At 40.7% G+C, this 20,000-nt stretch overlaps 2 protein-coding genes across 2 annotated transcripts in view; both read left to right on the top strand.

Annotated features, from left to right (window-relative positions):
* The window catches only part of dner (delta/notch-like EGF repeat containing), a 90,192-nt gene extending 81,889 nt beyond the window's left edge, over positions 1-8,303 (top strand). Inside the window, exons 9-13 of the mRNA XM_079677382.1 lie at positions 2,802-2,924; positions 3,339-3,452; positions 4,411-4,542; positions 5,646-5,892; positions 7,115-8,303. Coding sequence (XP_079533508.1) covers positions 2,802-2,924; positions 3,339-3,452; positions 4,411-4,542; positions 5,646-5,892; positions 7,115-7,226 — 728 coding nt within the window. The 3' untranslated portion in view covers positions 7,227-8,303. The remainder of the gene's footprint in view (positions 1-2,801; positions 2,925-3,338; positions 3,453-4,410; positions 4,543-5,645; positions 5,893-7,114) is intronic.
* A 3,820-nt stretch (positions 8,304-12,123) lies between these two features.
* The window catches only part of pid1 (phosphotyrosine interaction domain containing 1), a 37,692-nt gene continuing 29,815 nt past the window's right edge, over positions 12,124-20,000 (top strand). Inside the window, exon 1 of the mRNA XM_079674383.1 lies at positions 12,124-12,317. Within this exon, the coding sequence (XP_079530509.1) occupies positions 12,288-12,317 (30 nt within the window). The 5' untranslated portion in view covers positions 12,124-12,287. The remainder of the gene's footprint in view (positions 12,318-20,000) is intronic.

Raw genomic sequence — 20,000 nt, 5'->3', positions numbered from 1 at the left:
GTTTGCAAGGGGGCGGGGCAGTTTACACACACGCAGCTGCTACATGCAGCAACACACGGAGGAGATGGTGGAGAGAAGCGCTCCAAGGTGTGGTTACATGTTACCCGTCTTGAGGTGGACAATGCTCGTCACCAAAAGTGTTTAGCATGTAAGGGCGGTAACACGAGCAATTTGTCTAAACATTTAGCAAAAATGCACCACATTCAGACGGAGGAATGCACCGGGTTCGACTGTCTTTCTCGTAGCTCTGTGGCCCCATCCACGAGTAACGTTTCCACGTCAGGTGTTATGTATGCTAGCAGCAACACACGGAGTTAACTACATTATACAAACATGGGTTAATGATTAGAGGTAACTGAGTTATTTATTTTGTTAAAGTTTCAGCTATTCTGTTTACAGTTCTGTCATCACATTATTTAATACGATTTGTTAAAACATTGTTGTTTCTTTTGATGTGAAATATTATTTATTTAATTCAAATAAAAAGCAATGTTAATTTTGTTCACAATTTGTTCAGTTAATTTAATAATATATGTATTTTTGAATCAAGTATTCATCTTTATTGTCTTCATTGTTAGTTTCCACATGCCTAAAACAACCTCAAACTAAATCTAAAAGTTGATGGCTAAATAAGAGCGTTTGAGAAATTGTGCAAGGCACACAGCAGTAGTCCGAATAGTCGATTAATCGTTTCATTAATCTATAGATTAATCGATAATCAAATTAGTCGTTTGTTGCAGCCCTATTGTAGTTATCCCATGTAAAAATAAAACGTGTTATTCAGCAACCCTTGCAATTTGGGATTTTATTTTTGGTTGGTAGACCTCGGTTAGCTGGTCATTTCAAAAGTAGCTCACCAGCCAAAAAAGTGTGGGCACCCCTGCTATAGCAGCTACGACATATAAAGTGCAAGAGAAGATACAAGAGCTACCTAAAGTGCGAGAGGAGATACCTCTGTGTTAAAGTGCATTTAGCGGTGATTACACGTTTGTTTGTTTGTTTCTCAACCATTCTTTGAGTTGACCTTTAAAACTATTGAGAGTGGAACAATCCCGTGTCTCAGTTGGGAGGCTATTCCACAATGAGCTGCCTTTAATGGAGAGGACATTTTGTCCAAAAGTGGTCTGTCTGCGGTGGACCTCACAGTCTCCTCTGGTTTCTGACCTTGTGCAGCGTCCAGTGTGTTTTCTGTGGATGAATTCCCCTAAGTACATATTATACTATGTCTTTTAATATATATATTTTTAGATATTATAATATGACTTTTTTCATATTTCTTGACATACTATACATTACAACCAAATATTAGAATAAGCACTTTGATTACATTTTTTGTTATTTGTCTTACTTAAGAAAAAACTAAATAAATATTAGCATTATAATATACTTTATGTAATACTTTGTTACTGACCACCACTGATTTATTTCCAGCAAAAGTCCTTTTAGATTTAAAGGTCCCATGTCATGCTTTTCCGGTTATTACCCGTCCCCTTGTGTGTTATGAAGGGTTGTATGCATGTAAACGGTCTACAGAGTCACAAACCCTCAAAGTACACCCTGTAGTGAGTAAAGCTCTAACACAGAAGAGACCTGTCTATGCTGCCCCTGAACGCCTCGTTGGAGATTTTCTTTTTCAATTTTTTTCTTCCGGGAACCAAGTGACGTAACGAATGGACCAATCCGCGGAGCCGTTATGTTAAGTCCGTGGATGTTCGGTCTGGGTTTCGCTGTGTCTCGCTGTCTCGCAGACGGCTCACAGGAAGGGGGGGGGGGGCAGGAGCTCCAACAAGCCGTTTAGGACAGAGAGTGAATACACATATATATTAGTCATATTATAATGTCTTAAAAAATACCTTTTAAAAGACGGTGCACTAGTTCAGAAACCAGAGGAGACTGTGAAGTCCTTTAGTCTTTATTTTACGTTCTTCAATGTCACTGGAGAATAATAGATTGTCTTTGACTCGTGCACTGACCATGCTCTCAGATGTTGCACAGCTGCCATCCTATGGAAAACACGGAGCACTGCATGCTACTTGACCTTCTGTCCAATGCCATTGAAGCTCAGGGGCAAAATACTGGACTGACAATATATTCCTACACTTAACAAATGTCAGGTGATTCATATCTAAAGTTTCCTTGTGTTTTTTTGCAGATATGTGGCTTCTCTGTTAGCCGTTGTGCTGCATTTTTCTTTGGGATTCTTTAGTGAAGTACAATGAAAATGAATGTAGGAACATTTGAGGAACCTGCTTTCTGCATTTTTTTTTATCCCTGGCAAGAGTACACACGTACACTCTTTCTCCTTCTTTACATATAAACAAGTCTACACACATGCACAGAGTAATACAAATGTTAGACCAATCTTAACCGTCCTAATGTCCTCCAGATTGCCATACACCATTAGACTGTTGTTTAAAGGTTATTGTTTACATTGTCAAATCAATTATCTGCTACACCTTTAGTCTTACTTCAGGCAACCCCTCACCACACCTTTTCCCCTTATTATACCTTATTTACATGAAAGTATATCCCTTTTTTTGGAAGGCAATGAACAGTTATTGATTATGATGATTAAAGGTCATGCAAGTACCATAGCGCCAGCAGCTAAACCAAACGCGGAGTTATTTTGCGGGTCAGTACAGGATATGGGAATGAGTTATATGAACTGCTTGTCACAGCCAAAGAGCTTTCATTTACAGTTCAACCCTCCCCTTGATAAAATAGGGCAATGCAGTAAAATGTATAGTATGATTTAATATTTAATGACTCGATAATATACTCTATTTCTGTTTCCCATTCAGGCTACCACGGGCTGTACTGTGAGGAGGAGTACAACGAGTGTCTGTCGGCCCCCTGCCAGAACTACGCCACCTGCAAGGACCTCGTCAACGCCTACGAGTGTGTCTGCACTACACAGTTTGAAGGTATGTCTGGGTTTGGGTTTATTAATATTATTAGATGCATGTCCTCTGTAGACTGTAGACCAGGGGTGTCCACACTTTTTTCTCCGAGGGCCCCATACAGAAAAATGTATTGGGCTTTTTTCTTATCTACTTAGATTTGTTAAAATTCAACTTGTATTGACTAAACGTATTTGAAAAGTGGGCTTATTAACACATGAATACTGTGTAATATATTTCAACATATATATTTAAGAAGTACAATATAAGAAAAGCACAAGTTTATTACACTTAAGTCATTATACATTTTGAATTTGCTGAGGGGCCGATTCAAAATGGTCCGCGGGCCGCATTTGGCTCCCGGGCCGTGGTTTGGACACCGCTGCTGTAGACTAGTGCATGCCGTGGTGTTAATTGGGGTCTGTTCTGTGTGTGCAGGCAGACACTGTGAAATCTACAAGGATCCATGTCTGAAGATGCGCTGCCAGAACGGAGGGCGCTGTGAGAGCGAAGGACTCAACGTGTCCTGCTCCTGCCAGCCGGGATACCTGGGTGAGCATCGGCAGAACATTAACCGCCTATTATAGGAATGAAATTAAGAAGAAGTGACTTTATTAATCATTTTTCACTCTGTTAGAACTCATGCACACATGCAAAGGACACACTAGGTCTTGATACACACATACAGATACATTAAACATGCACTTTTTTATTTTATTGAGAGGTGTCAGAGTAAGCAGGCCAAGTTTTTTCAGCCCCAGTTTGTTCTGTTGGTGCTGAAAGACACTTCTAGCACCTCTTCAGCTAATAGTCCACACTCTGTTTTTCTGGTCTGATCGGGACTTGAACCGGCGACTCTTAAGTTCACAAGCCAAGTCCCTTCAGACTGAGCTACTGCCGACTGAAAATGAATATGGTTACAAATCTATATGTAAGGATATGGTAACCAATGCTTCTAATAGACTGCATTCAAGATAATAATGACTAAACGAGAAGATGCCCTTGTTGACAGTTTTTTTTCTTTTTAGTAATATTAGATCAGAAGAGCCAGTGGTATCTAGTAGCAGCTCCACAATGACGGCTTTAAAAAAAAAATACTTGTTAAAAAACATCTTTATGACCTGAATTGTATGTCATAAAGACATAGTACGTACCTATTTTGGACTTGTACTTGCACCTAGACATATAACTGTTCATATCCATTCAGCTGTGTTTACCTGTTGTTGTTATTTGTATTCATACTTACTTACACTTTTTGTTTGTATCCCTTTATAAGCTCTTCCATGTCCTATGCTGTGTTCTTATTGAAGCCGCTGCTCTGACACCTCAATTTCCCTGGAGGGTTAATAGAACTTTTTCTTATTTTAAAATAATATTGATATGACATTCTGCATTTTGCTTCTAAGTCCATGGTTTTGTTAACAGCTTGATCAAGGAGTGTGAAAACTGTACGCCTCAGATTCCGCTTCTTCTATTTGTTAATTAACGCAACCCTCTCCCGTCCCTCCAGGGGAGAAGTGTGAGGTGGACGTTAACGAGTGTGAGAGCAGCCCTTGTCACCATGGAGGCACCTGCGTCGACCAATCAAACGGCTTCACCTGTCACTGTCCACCTGGGTGGGTGGGGCCCAGCTGTGAGATCCGTAAGTCAGCCTGCCAGAAAACCTGCGTTCAGCTATTCCTCTCACATGAGAGACATCTACATGCCCCCCCTCTCTCTGTCAGGTTCTTTGGGGGGTTTTCCTCTCTCCTTCTTAATGGCTGTCTGAATGTGAAAGGCTGGAGGACAACAACAACGGACATATCACACAAACTCAATTCTTTATTTTTCATATTGTCAGCCTTTTTAAACAGGTCTTGAGTTAAATATGGTTTAATTTTTCTACATTTTCGGGTCGACAACATTAGGAAATAGCTTATAAGAGATAATAAACCTGTTAGCCACAGCACAGTCTTTTTGTTTTGTTATTTTGACCTGCATTTATTTCCACCAGTATCAGTCACTCAAAAATCAAAAAATAATTTATTCATCATATCAGAAAATATCATCAATCAAATAAATAGAAATCTCAATGTATTTAGCCAATTATAAACGTTATTTAAATAAAATAAAAAATCTATTCCAACAATCAAGTAGAGAATAGAATGGGAGGGATGAAACCCTCTTTAATGGTCTCACATGCAGAGCACACAGTGAAATGTGTTCTCTGCTTTTAACCCATCCTAGTACCAGGAGTACTAGGAGCAGTGGGCAGCTATTGGACAGCGCCCGGGAAGCAATTGGAGTGGGGGGGGAAGGGGGTTGTCCGGTGCCTTGCTCAAGGGCACCACAGCAGGGCAGGAGGTGAACTGGGACCTCTCCAAGTAGAAGTCCACACTCAATGTTTAAGTCTGTTCGGGGACTTGAACCGGCGACCCTACGGCTCACAGTCCAAGCCCCTACTGACTGAGCCACTGCCATCAATGACTTACTGAAAACATCTCATCGAAATTGATTTATTATCAGACCTGACAAAATGATATCTAATTAGATTATGTTTAAATGATACATATTAGTAAAACAAAAAACTAAGAATTAAAGTAAAAAAATACATAAAATAAAATGAATTTTTGTATTATTATTATTATTTTTTATTTATTGTGATAATTTTTTATTGTATTATTATATATTTCAAATATTTTTATTTTGTATTTGAATTATAATTGTTTTGAATTATTATTATACTTCCGTCTTTCTTTATTTCAGACCTGCAGTGGAAGCCGGCCCACACGGAGGACACCCTGACCAACATGCCCCGCCACTCCCTCTACATCATCATCGGAGCGCTGTGCGTGGCCTTCGTCCTCATGCTCATCATCCTCATCGTGGGCATCTGCCGCATCAGCCGCATCGAGTACCAGGGATCGTCACGCCACGCCTACCAGGAGTTCTACAACTGCCGCAGCATCGACAGCGAGTTCAGCAACGCCATCGCCTCCATCCGCCACGCCAGGTCAGTGACGGGGATTTAAAACATCCATTGATTTACAACAAAGTGTTTAATCAAATCAAATCAAATCAAGTTTTATTTATATAGCACATTTATAAACGATTTTTGGTCAAGCCAAAGTGCTGTACATATAATAAAAATAGCTTACAGTAGAGACACTTTACAAATACAACAGCACAGATTGTTCAGAATATCAGTATGAGTATGTTTAGTAGGTAGATGTCATTAATAACAGCCATTTCTGTGTTGGTGCTTTGGGTTCATTCGCATTTTTTTAATAGGGGAACTCCACCAATTATTCACCAAAAAGTGATGCAGTGATGACGTTTGTAGTCCGACCTGGGAGTTAGCATCGCAAAGGGCTCCATCGAATAAAAGCAATTAGATTTTTCCATTGAAAGACACTTAAGACCTGTGGCAAAAATATGTTTATGATCCCTTCACGTTTTGTTCAGCCGGATGATCTCCACATATTAACACTGCTTTCATTATTTTTGAAGCGTATGCAATTGCCACATGTTTGAAACCAACATTATGCTTTAAAAAAAATTCATCACGATCACATGACTTCACATTGACACCGCTAAGCTAACGGAGGCTAATGTTCGGCCTGATGATGTCATCTAGATTGATTTAGTCACTTGTTAGCAACCGCTGTTTTTAGGACATACAGTAGGAGCTTCAGATATGCACCTTCTTTGTGATTTACACTGCGCCACACGCCTCCCTAAATTCATAAATGTCATTTTATGTAATTTGATGCTAAAAGTACCGTACCCTAGTTTTGAGTGATAATAGGCTTCTTTTGCATTAAATAGGCTTAACTAGATTGCTTGAAATTAGTCTTTTTTTATCTTATTTCAAGATTTGATGTGCTATAATGATAGTCAGACAGCCTGACTTGTTTTAAGACATCTTATCAAGTGATATTTGCTTCCTGCACTGGCAGCCAAATGTGCTTGTTTTAAGTGCAAGCGTGCTTATTATATATTTGGCCTTAAATTTGACAGGGCGTTTTTGCAGTTAGTCCACTAGTGTCATTTTTATAAATACATTATGATAGAAGTGTATCAAATGCAGAATCTGAAAAGTAGGCTTACTAAAGCTTAAATGGAAATACTCAAGTACAACATTGTACTTAAGTAGGCTACAGTGCATGCGTAATTGTACTTAGTTACTGTCCATCTATGTACTAACGAGCACTGTCATGCTTTATTTTTTTTAGATTTGGCAAGAAGGCCAAGCCTGCCATGTACGATGCGACTCCCATCGCCTACGAGGACTACAGTCCTGACGACAAGCCTCTGGTCACCCTCATCAAGACCAAGGATTTGTAAAACACAACCATCCTTTCACAAGCTACACACAAACACACACATATATAAACAGAACGTCAGTATACATCTTGAAGTATTTCTTAAGAAAAAAAACAACAGCAGAACAAAATTGAATGTATAGTTAGGGAAAAAAAACATACTCTGTAGTTTAAAAAATCTGGAATTTGATACATCTATTTTCCTGTCAAAGTCCACGATAAGGCTTTATTGTAGCATACGATGCATTAAGTTATTGACGACACTACCAGTAAGCTCTGCTGTACAAGAGAGATGACTTTAGACTGTCTGTCCGCGACCCACGGCCCAACATTTCTACGTGTAATCTCAGCAGGCAGCGCTGATGGTGTGGTAGACATAGATGCACTCCTCTCGGTGCATACACTGTATCTTTTTCTATATCTTAAAAAAAAAAAATCTGCAGTAGGTTGCCTTACTTCGTGCATGGTTAGATTAGATGTTCTCTGTATTATTTCCAAATCCTTTGTACTTGGTTGTTGTGGTCTTTTCTCAAGATTGTACCAAATATTTTTTGGGAGGGGGTGATTTGTGGTTAGTAGAGGAAATATACACATGTATAAAAATACTAGTCACACAGTTTTTCTTTTTTGAAAATACATATCGTCTTTACATGCAAGTTTTTTCATTGGTGTATGATTAGTAAAGAAAGTTTACAGAAGTACTGTGACCCTACCATCCCGCTGTATGTATATCAGTGATATTTAGGATAATAGGTAGGTATATCTCTCAAGAAACAGACAAATAGTTGGTTTTAATCAGTGTACACATTCACCTCTAGTATTGACGGTGTTGAATAGGGTGATTATTTACTGGCTTTAGGGTGGATGTAATGGAGGAGGAAGATGAAGAAGAGGAGGGTGATTTAAATGTGCTTCTGTGTCCTGCCATTGGAAAACTCTCTGTCCGTGCAGCTGTGTTGTTCCTCTCAAGGTCAAGCAATGTTTTACCAATAGGCTCAGCTCATTTGATTTCTCTCTCATTTTAAACACATTGGCCACATGGTCACTTATTATCTATGTTGAATGATGTAAACAATAAAGATTCAAGTGAACAACAGAAGGCGTCTGTGTGTCTCATGTGTTGTTGTTGTTCTGCAGTGACGACAGCAGGGGGGAACATTGCACTACATTCGTCTTATGTGGGCACTTTTGGACAGCAATGAAGTAAATGTACTTATTACCGTACTAAAATACATATTTGAGGTACTTGTAATCAATCTTAGTATTTCCATTTCCTAATACTTCCCACTTCTAATTAACTTTAATTGGTCAACCCCTTAGCCTATCACGTACAATGTGTTGGAGCACTAGCCAATAGAAGTGTGAGTGTAACATAGTGATGTCATTATGTTCCAGAAGTAAACAAAGGAGTCTAATGGAGGGAACACAGAGATTTCAGCCTTTGCAGACCATTAACATGCACTAAAACCTGTATTACACACTACAGGAAAAGGTCAACCCAAAAAGCACAACAGGACCTCTTTAAAACATAATTCTGAAAGTCAAGTCCTTGTGAGTTAGTTTTGTGAGATACAGCTTAGTGAACTCCTTTCTCGTATATGTCACCTGCGCTAGCTAGCTGGGTAACTTAGCTACTGTATGTTCCACACACAAATGTAACGTTACCTGATGTTTTTTATCGACTCTTGTAGTGTTTTTATCAACTAAAAAGCAGTAAATGAACAAGCAAGTCATGGTGATCGTTAGAGTACATCCCTGTACCAAACCCAGGTGTTTTAGTTCTGGTTGTGTAGTCTTTTTAATTCTGTATTGTAACAGTCTTATGCTGCGTTCACACCGGACGCGATGCGAATATTCGCTTCGCTCTAATCGCTCGACTTTCACCACGGCTGTCAGCTGTTTACTCACATCATTCAAACAAGACGCGCTGGCTTGGGGGCTACAACTACAATACAATTAACATATTTGACCGTGATTTAATTGTAATACACGTTTCAAAATGATGCCGAAGTAAAAACATACTGATACCGGTTAGTAAAAACCATGAATTAATGCTTTGACAAGTCTGCAGACAGACGAAGGGGAAAAAGCTTTTAAAATGCATGTTTTCTGAATGGAGATTGGCTAAGCTAACGTTGTACATGCTCCGAACGTCCACACTCACAACAACGGTCTACAGACATAAATAAACCAGCGACTGTATTCTCCATGACACAGACAGTCTGTGGTTTGGACTTGTTTAACTTTTGTCTAGTTTCTGAACAGATATGAGGAGCTGTGAGCTCTGAGGGCTAACAGCTAAAGGCTAACGGCTGATGTTTTGGTTTTCTGGTTCAACGTCAGTGACGTCTGGCTGAGATCCTCGCCGCTGATTGGCTACCGCGAGATCGCGTCACGCGAATTTGACGCTTGAGTTGAAGAAATTGAACTTGAGCGGTTGTCTCGGCCCCCTCCAGTCGCCCTCAATCAGGCCGCGCCATTCGCATCAACCGCTTCATACGTGCCGTCGGAGCGAATTCGCGTCTGTCCGCGTCTCTGCATTGACTTTACATGTAATCGCGCCGCCCCCAAACATCGCATCGCATCCGGTGTGAACGCAGCATTATGCTTTAACAGTTTTAGCGCAAACTTGACTTTCTTGACCTTCAAAATGATCTAACAAACATGAATTCCTTCATTCCTGGCACGATTCAAAAGGGACAAAGAAAGATGACTCTCTCCGTAAACTACTGACCATTTTATTTCAAAATAGGGTGTCAGTAAGGCAGTTTTCCTTTAGCCCATGCAGCCATGATTAGATGACATGCTGCAATGAGTGTTGATCTGAACTTATCTAATTGTTGTGAATGCATGGAACCTGTTTATTGTTTTTTATTTTCTTTAAAAATATGCAAACAAAACCACAAGAAAGAAGAATCAACAGCAGTGTGTGTCTCTGCAAAGTCCCAAGGTCATACCCACCAGACTGCATCGTGGGAAAGCCCTTTTATGGAGTGTTGGTAATGAGAACACACTCTGTGACCTGAGGCTTTATCCAGATGTTCCTCATGTAAACATCTCTAAATACAGACTGAGAAACACACCTACATATAACACACACACACACACGCATGCACACACGCACGCACGCACACACACACGCACGCACGCACGCACGCAGACACACACGCACACACGCATGCACACACACACACACACACACACACACACACACACGCATGCACGCATGCACGCACGCACGCACGCACGCACGCACGCACGCACGCGCACACACACACACACACACACACACACACACACACACACACACACACACGAGCACCAGATGTTATTGATGGCTCTCACCTTTGCTTATGGTTTGCTTTGGAGGCCTTGTGCTTGACCTTTGACCCCTGTGTGCCCTGGAGGGTCAGAGTATTCCCAAACTGGCCTGACACGGGTCCCTGAACACAACATAGCTATGACAGAGAGTCTATACCTACTCTCCTTCAAGGCCTTCCCTTTGATAAACTGAGATTGTCTCACCTGGCTGTGGTTTCATCCGAAACGATATCACTTTTCATATTTCAGGATTTACGGTCAAAGCATCCTGGAAGCAGGAGAATAAATTCATTCAACATTTCCCACAAATAATGCACGATGCATCAGCGGATTCCCAGACCGCACGTTTAGAATAACAAGGTCACAAAAACCTAGCTTATTTGAAATCAGGCGAGAGGAGGACTGCTTGTTTTTGATACAACTTGACTTGTTATTGAGAAGATTAGGCAGATCAAAATGTGTCGGCCCGACTACAGAGACTCTGTCCAGCCGCCTTTGTGAAACTTGGGAATAATGAGAATGGAGAAATTAAACAAACCACTATTTCCAAAAACCACCAACCACTGAAATAATGCCACGCTATTTATGTTAAGTTTTTATAAGATCATTTCCATTTTAACTGCATTCCTGCGCTGGCTGGCTGCTTCGGTCTGGATGACTCATCCTCTGAGGCCTTGAAGTCTTTTTTTTTATAAATAATGAAGCTCAATATCATAATGCCAGCGGAAAAATCATTCATTTTTCATGTTGATTTTACATTAAACGAAAATGAATACTTCTTTATGTATTATATTGGCTGCTTGATTGTTTTAGCAGCTCATTTCCTACCACTATGTCACTGGAGAAGATGGTCATTTTTATTTTCAAGAGATAAGTATTACAGAGAATCATTTAGGGTGGAGACCATTTAAGGAACTCAGTTTGCTTTAAAGAGGGACTATTATGCCTTTTGGGGTTTTCCCTTTCCTCTAGTCAGTTATATATGTTTTTTGTGCATGTAAGCGGTCTACAAAGGAATACAATTCCTAAAGTTGCAGAAGGAAATAAGATCACCATGGTGAAAAATGAATAGCAGTATTTTAAATGGTAAACATGAAAACATTGAAAGAGCTGATAGCGTTAAACAATTGTTTTAATAGATTGTAAAGTAATAATTTCACGTGAGCATATTGAAAATGAGCAGTGATATGGCACAACAATTTACAGGCAATAATAATTATAATCATAATAGTAATAAATAATTAATAGAAAATGATAATAATAGTGATAATAATAATAATAATAATAACAATAATAATAATAATAATAATAATAATAATAATATATTCTTTATCCAATTCTCCATGTCTTAGCAATTAACATTTTAAATACTTTATATTAGCTTAGCTTATACATTAATATATTTCGATTATGTCTCGTGATTGTACTCATATTATTAACTGTCATTAAATGATTTGAACCGAAGACTTGCAGTACACTGATTTTCCAACATAAAACAGCTCAAAACAACACTTTCACTGTCTGCACTCTTCATGCTCGGAGCCTTGATTTCCCTGCACCCCCTGAACGCCACGGGGCAGGTAGCTCCACCTGGCGGCGGCTCTCAGCACTGCAGCCAGGCGGAGCAACACATCCTTCATGACCGAGCCTCGCAGACCGGAGCGGGACAGAGAGAAGAGCCGAGACAGCCGACAGATGTGAGCTGGACCCCGGGAGGAGAACACGCTGTAGTGAGACACAGAGAACCTGCGAAACTGCGAATATGTGGCAACCTGCGTCGGAGCGATTGCAGGTAAAGACGCGCGCGCTCGTGTGTGTGGGTGTGTGTGTGTGTGTGGGGGGTTCATTGTCGACAGGGCAGCGGTAAATAAATCCGTGTTACCAGGGAAAGCCGTGGTGCTGTGCATGGCTCCATCCTCGGTTTCTGTGCAGCTACAGATGTCTTTTATCTAGGTGTTTTAATTGTTATAAACCAGCTTTGCGAATTCAAACAATCAGCGTCTTTCTTTGCTAATGCTCTGCTCTCTGTGAGGCGTTTACATGCACCTATTCACAAGCAATACCTCCGCTGCATTTCGCTGCATTTCTGTGCAAATCACCACTGCAGATTTCCTTAAAAACACATTCATGTTGTGTTTAAAAACCTTTGTTTTCGTGGCTCCAGAGGCCCGTTTCCATCCAGACCTGCACAGTGCACACTAACCTACAGAATGCACTCCAGGCCTCCTCCTGTTGTCACTCTATTTTCCCGTCATGTTGTCACATCAGGATGCTTATTTACCATTTTCATTCCCGTGTGAAACCGCAGCCAATAAAAGAGAATACATTAGAGCAGGGTCTGGTCAGTAACCTGCAACCTGTTTTAGAACCAGGGGGGAAAACAGCGTTAATGACACGTAGTTTGATATGCCGAGCCGAGCCGTTCCGTGCCTGGCTTCACGTCTCCTCCAGACCTAATGCTCTCCAGATGTCGGCCTCCTGCAGGACTGCTGCCAAGTCAACTTGCACAATCCCTTCTTCTGCCCGGGCGTCAAGAAGATGGAATCACGATTTATTTAAAAGCGAAAGTTCCGTTGTTCACATGTGGAGTGAGGGGCCTCTGAAGATCTGTACAAAACACACATCTGCATGACCCCCGACTCTTTCATTAGTTATGTAACCGGCTATCAGTTGGATAACTATCATTGGATTCTGTCTTCAGGCTGTTTTGCTTTGGTGTCAAGTAACTAGTAGATTCACTCAAGAACGACTGTACTTAAGTACATTTTGAAGTAGCTTCTACTCTACTGCAATTCAGAGGTAAATCATGTACTTTTACTCCTCTACATGTCTTTTATACCTTTAGTTACTTTACAGATCTGGATTAATGATGTGAAATACGGATCAACACTTAAATCAGACTTTAGTTCCACCTGGAGTAAATCCACAAGCTACCCTGCAGTATACAAAGTCATTCAAACTAGCTGCACCTTTACCAGCTTTGAGAACACTTTAATGATCAATCATTATAAAACATATCATATCTATTATTCTGAAATGGACCAATCTGCACAATGACTACTTTTACTTTTGGCACTTTAACTATATTTAGATTCTGATACTTTTGTACTTGGGTAACATTTTGAATGCAGGACTTTTATTGGGACATTCCCACTCTGGCACACAATCTGAGTACTTCTCCCACCTCTGCTGTATTTGGTTGGTTGATTGAACATTTGGGATTTAGCAATGAATTCAAGCTCAACAAGTGTCATTAAGTCAACATCTCACTTTTCTTCTTGTGTATTTGTGTAGTGAATCATTCTCGTAAAATGTGCCAACTAACTCCACACTCAAAACAAATAGCTCCATGATGTGGTTGCAAGCTTGACATTTATTTTGGTCTTTTTCCATCACAGCAGCCGTTAATTTCCCCCAAAAATAATTAATTGGACATTTATTCACACGTCTAAGTCTCCCAAACTCTAGCTGAACCGTGCTAATAGCGGCTCCCAGCTTAAAACATGCACTGTATTTGTTTTTATATTCAAATGTTCATTTTCAGTCTTCAACTTCCACTTTTTTAGTGCTTGAAAAAGAGAGATCGAACTAGGATGTCATGTTCTGTCAACTTACATAATGCATCAGTTCTATACTGAACAATATGCTATTTCATGGTACAAGTCGATCAAGGACATATTATGCTAATTTTCTGGTTCATATCAGTATGTAGTGTCTCTCCTGGGACATGTCTCCATGCTTTAATGTTCATAAAGCTCTTTATTGCTCTCATACTGCCTGTGCTGCAGCACCTCTTTTCACCCTATGTCTGAAACCAGAGCCCAGCCTGCTCTGATTGGTTAGATGGCCGGCTCTGTTGTGATTGATCTACCTCTTAGAGATGTCCCGCCCCTTAGCCTATCACGTACAATGTGTTTGAGCGCTAGCCAATAGAGTGCCACAGTGACGCGTCCTATCGAATCATAAATCTCGATTAGATTTATGATTCGAAAATTATTAAAGTAGGTTAGACAAAACGTGATCTGTCTCTTCAATTTGTGTCAACCACAGACCTTATTTCGAGCTATTTTCCAAAATCCTATGGAGAAATTGCATTGTTTTTTGTCGAAGGAACCGGAAGTGGTAACATGCTAACTTACTTCCGGGTTTTAGGACGCGTCACTGTGGCACTCTACAGAAGTGCGAGTGTTACATAGTGATGTCACTGTTCTGGAATCAAACAAACAAATCTAATGGAGGCGTTTAGAACGTTTCTGTGTTGAGAGAAACTTCCTCTGGAGAGAACTTTGGTATTTTAGCCTTTGCAGACCATTTACATGCACCAAACCGATAAAACACACTACAGGAAAGGGACAACTCAAAAACGCATAAAATAGGGCCTCTTTAAAGCGTGGTAACGTGTTACAATAGAGGGACAACATACAAATATGGAATCTGAAAACGAGCCTAATAGGGCCCCTTTAACAGTTTATTAGGATGCATCCATACTAGTATCATATGTCTTCTTTTTGTGAATGAATAGTTTTACAACTGGGAATTTTGATTGTGAAACTTTCGAATGTACCTCAAACAGGAAGTCTGCTTAACACACTGGGAGCATGGCATTTGAATTTTCGGAGCAAGTGCAATGCTTGGTGCAGGAAAAAGGCACCAAGGTGTTTAAAGAAGTCATATTTTCGATAACAGCCACTTGGCTCGCAGCTTACCTCCTGCAGACCAGCTGTTGGCCCTGAGTAGCTAAAGAGTTTAGCATATTTCTGCTGTCCACTTCTAAACTGCGGAACAATAAACTGCAATGTTTAACTTGATGGATGACTTCTGAGGGGAATTTGGAGTCTGCACAGGTTGTTCTTTTCTCGGGGTAAACAGAAACAGCAGAAGCCCTATAAATTATCCGTGGTCCTGCCAGGGTCTTTTGGATCAGGGAATAAAAGGTAATTGTTCAAATTAACGGCAAAAGGGTTACAGATGTTAACAATAGTGGGGTAAGCCATTAGTCGACAAAATAAAAATCTCATATTTGATAATCTATTTGTTTTTTATGCTGAAATGCTGTTGAGAATTTTTTTTTTTTATCATATTAAAGTAAATATCTTAGCGTTATTGACTAACAAAACATGTAATTAAAACAGATCATCATGGACTTTGAGAAATGAGGCTTTTCTGTATATTCTGACAGATGAATGTTTTTAAGTTTATGGTTTTAGACAGAGGGTGAAAAGAGGCAGTATGAGACAAATAAAGACCTTTGTGAACATTAAAGCACGGAGACATGTCACAGTAGAGACACTGATATGAACCTGGAAATGAGCAGAATATGGCCCCTTTATGAGCAAACAATTTAGGAATTGAAGTATAGCTATTTTCTACAACACATTTTCCCAGTTACATTGAATTCTACAGGTCATTGTTGATTTATATTGTCTGTAAAATCTAAGAAAAATATTTTTTAAAAGTCCATATCCTCAGAAAATTGGCTGATAATACAAATGCAACCCTGAAAGTAAAAGAGGTTGTATAACAATAACTTAGTCTGGCATCCTTCCCTTATTCGAGCCAGGTATCTCCTTCCCTTATTCGAGCCAGGTATCTCCTTCCCTTATTCGAGCCAGGTATCTCCTTCCCTTATTCGAGCCTGGTATCTCCTTCCCTTATTCGAGCCAGGTATCTCCTTCCCTTATTCGAGCCTGGTATCTCCTTCCCTTATTCGAGCCAGGTATCTCCTTCCCTTATTCGAGCCAGGTATCTCCTTCCCTTATTCGAGCCAGGTATCTCCTTCCCTTATTCGAGCCAGGTATCTGGGAATGCACCGGTGTTTATTATCCTCAATTCTGTTGTTTTCATTCACTATGGCATCCGTCCACATTATCCTCACTTGTGCTGTCCTCTGTTGCCATAGCAACACCTGATGTCTTGCTGCATTTTTGTCTCACGCTCAGGGTGGGAAGAGGAGGGAGACGGGGGTGAGATAGACGGAGGTGCGTAGGGGTGAGGAGATACAGCTCGTGGCGTGAGTTTAGGTTTCACCCTCGACCAATCGCAAGCTGCTCTTCATATTGACAATCGGAGGTCTTTTGGAAGCGTGTGTGTGTGTGTGTGTGTGTGTGTGTGTGTGTGTGTGTGTGTGTGTGTGTGTGTGTGTGTGTGTGTGTGTGTGTGTGTGTGTGTGTGTGTGTGTGTGTGTGTGTGTGTGTGTGTGTGTGTGTGTGTGTGTGTGTGTGTGTGTGTGTGTGTGTGTGTGTGTGTGTGTGTGTGTGTGTGTGTGTGTGTGTGTGTGTGTGTGTGTGTGTGTGTGTGTGTGTGTGTGTGTGTGTGTGTGTGTGTGTGTGTGTGTGTGTGTGTTGCTATGCTGTGTGTTGATGCTGTCATCATGTTTTTTCTTCTCAGTGTCCATTTCCCCATCCCTCTTCTCGCTGACCACAGGCCTCAATCCCTTCAGGGGGCCTTCCTCCTGAGCAGGGGCCATGTTAGTTCACTGACAGATTGCACAATATGCAACGAGCACAAATACACAAACACGTATATACAAGTTGTCGGGCGGGTAAAGCATGCACGCAACATCCTTCCTTATTTTATTTTCCCTAAGGCCACCAAATTTCCCTCTGTCAGCACATCTTCCTTCAGCCGTGGTTTTCACTTTTGACACTTTAATGTGTGACAAACGGGGTCGAGCTCTTACAGAGACGTGACAGTAGGCGCTGACTCGGGTCAAACGCGGTGGGAGGCAGCCGCTGTCGGTGCATCTTTACTTGTTGTTACTGTGTGAAAATCTCCCCCTGCCTTTTATTTGTTTCTGTTTCCGGGTCTGTCTGTCTCCGTCTGGCTGAGGTTGCTTTGTGGCTGCGCTGCTATGTTGTCGAGACTGTGGCCTCGGTGGGAAAAAGGAATCCACAAGCAGACTGTCACAGAATTCCCAGGGTTCAACACCATTTTCTTTTTACAACCAACAGACATTTGCTTCTTTAAGAAATGGCTTTTGGCTCTTTCAGTTTTTGAGGAATGAGCGTAATCTCCTGTTTGTGGAAGTTTACATTTCTCAAGCTTTGCTTTTGGCAAAGAGTCTCTTATCCTTCCTGTTGATGAACTGCGTTACTTAGTGCTTTGTGTTTGGTATTTACAGTAGCAGGGTTCAGATCGATTTGCTAGATTTAAGGGTGGGATTAGGGTGCTAACCAAAGGCACCCAATATATTCCTACATGTCTACAAATAGTGGTGCATTATGGGTAAATATAGGTTGTGGATGCTTGTTCTTATCCTCCAAATTACCAAAGAGTTGGATCTGAGAGTTTAGTATGATGATTGTTTTCACTCCCATTGCGTTGTGGGTAGGGATGTCCCGATCACCTTTTTTTGCTCCCGATCCGATTCCGATCATTCGATTTTGACAATTTGCCAATACCGATCTTTCCCGATCCAATCTTTATGCAATGGATTAAGAGGGGAAAAAAAGGAGAAAAAACGCATTCAAGTTGTCCCTTAAGGTTATTTTTTGTATTTAAATTGGATATTCTATCCAACACGGATATAGCTTCTTTTTTTCACAGCAGCATTGGATCAAAAAAAAATAAAGCTTATCAATACTCGTTAGCTTACTGCTACAATTAGACACTGCGCCCACTCAGTTGCCAGATTTGAGAGAAATAAGCAGGTCTATGAAAACAAGCCCCAAAGAAGCAACACTATACATGATGTTGTGTAATTTGAAACCAAAACTAAGGCCTCAGGATGACTTTAAGACTTGAACATGGTCATTTTTGTTTTGTAACATTGACAACAAAAAAAAAAAAAGTATTTAAAAAAAAAAAAAAATCCCGATCCCCGATTTTTTTCTCCCGATTCCGGTCTTTTGAAAATCACGTGATCGGCTCCGATCCCCGATCACGTGATCGGATCGGGCCATCTCTAGTTGTGGGTACATAACAGTAAAAATAGGGACATCTTTGATTGAATTTCCTCTAATTTTCCTTTTTTTTTCACTATTGACCTATATCATTTGTTATCATATTACAATTAAAACAACTAAAATTAATCAAGCGAGGGAAAATTAGTTTCTTTGTAAAGCAGTCGTTCGTACACATTTAACATAAAAAATGGCTTACATAATGCATTTAAAAGAAAGGGAACTGCATTAAAACATACAAATGAAAAGATTAGGAGTTCTCATGGAATAATAGGAAGTACAGGAATACCGGATGGGGGAAGATCGTTCAGGATAATGTTGAGTCAAACGGCAGGTGGTCAAAGTGAAAGTCTTAATATCCACTGCAAGTTAGTTCCAGCTCTGAGGGGCATCGTAAGTAAATCCTGCGTCTCCACCTGGGGGGCCGAGGGGGGGCTCCTGATTAGGTCGGTTTCTAGAGCCTGTTTTCTCCCTCTGTCAGGAGGTGAATAATGGAAACCATTCAAATTGACCTTGTCCTTGACAGTGGTGTGTGTTTCGTGTCATTAGCGGGTCTGTTCCATGTGCCCTGGCTCCATGTAGACTGTCGAGATGTTGCGGTGGGTTCATTGTTTACGACAACGAGTTGTTGATGTTTTTACTGCCAGTCAGAAATTGCCTCCCCCAGGCTCTGAGGTTTAGGTACTTTAATACCCACTTCCTCCTACAGAAGGAACCCACCAATCCCAACTTCCGATCAGTGACCTTCTCCCTCCCACACGCCTGTTCAGACATATTTCCTCTTGTAAACTGTCCCAGGATCAGAGTGGGAGGCTGTAAACACATCTTAGAAAGTTACCCAGTGCTTACCAATGCACCGACCCGGAGGGGGTGCGTCCTACTTTTGGCTTTTGGTAGTAAATGCCACCACACTCCGGGTCTTGCTTCATCTGCGGACTAAGCATATTTCTGCAAAAGGTAACAGAAGGAAGGATGTGTTTGTTTGTATAAATGACATTTTAGACACAAACAACGTCAGGAAAAATGTGTTGCAAGTCCAGAATGACGCAGGTTCTTTAAAGAAGTGGGTATTGTTTGGAAATACATTGTTGCTTAATCTGGACCAATTTGTGAACAGTTCATTTGATGTGTAACTTCAGCCCATGTGCTGTTTACTCCCTGGTACATGGCAGAGGTTTGATGCAAATTGTTGCTATATATTTTCGATGTTCCCTGTGGAGGTTTTGGCCGCTAGAAGCGCTATTGGACCATGTTTTTACGAGTGTGTACACATTCGGTTAGTGTCTCGTGCACAAAGTAAAAGATGCATGAGTCACGTCGATAGTTTCCTACTACTCCACTGATCAACAAGTGGCGGTTACAAAATATTCTTCTTTAGCAGAAATGCAGGGAAAAGAAGACTGCTAGCAAACAATGCAAGAAAAATCAGCGGTGCATTTTTTTCTGAAGAAGGGAAAGGCATCCAACATATTTTTGGAGCTTTAAGAATACACAGCATTTTGGTGAGTAAGGTTGAGTGTCCAGAATACATTTCTTTTTGGTGCCAGTGACGCCGCTGTAGAAAATTGAGTAGA

The sequence above is a fragment of the Notothenia rossii genome (genome assembly GCF_949606895.1).
Source record: "Notothenia rossii genome assembly, chromosome: 4".
In the NCBI taxonomy this organism is placed as follows: domain Eukaryota; kingdom Metazoa; phylum Chordata; class Actinopteri; order Perciformes; family Nototheniidae; genus Notothenia; species Notothenia rossii.
The sequence above is the reverse complement of the archived record's forward strand: the minus strand, read 5'-3'. Positions and strand labels throughout refer to the sequence as shown.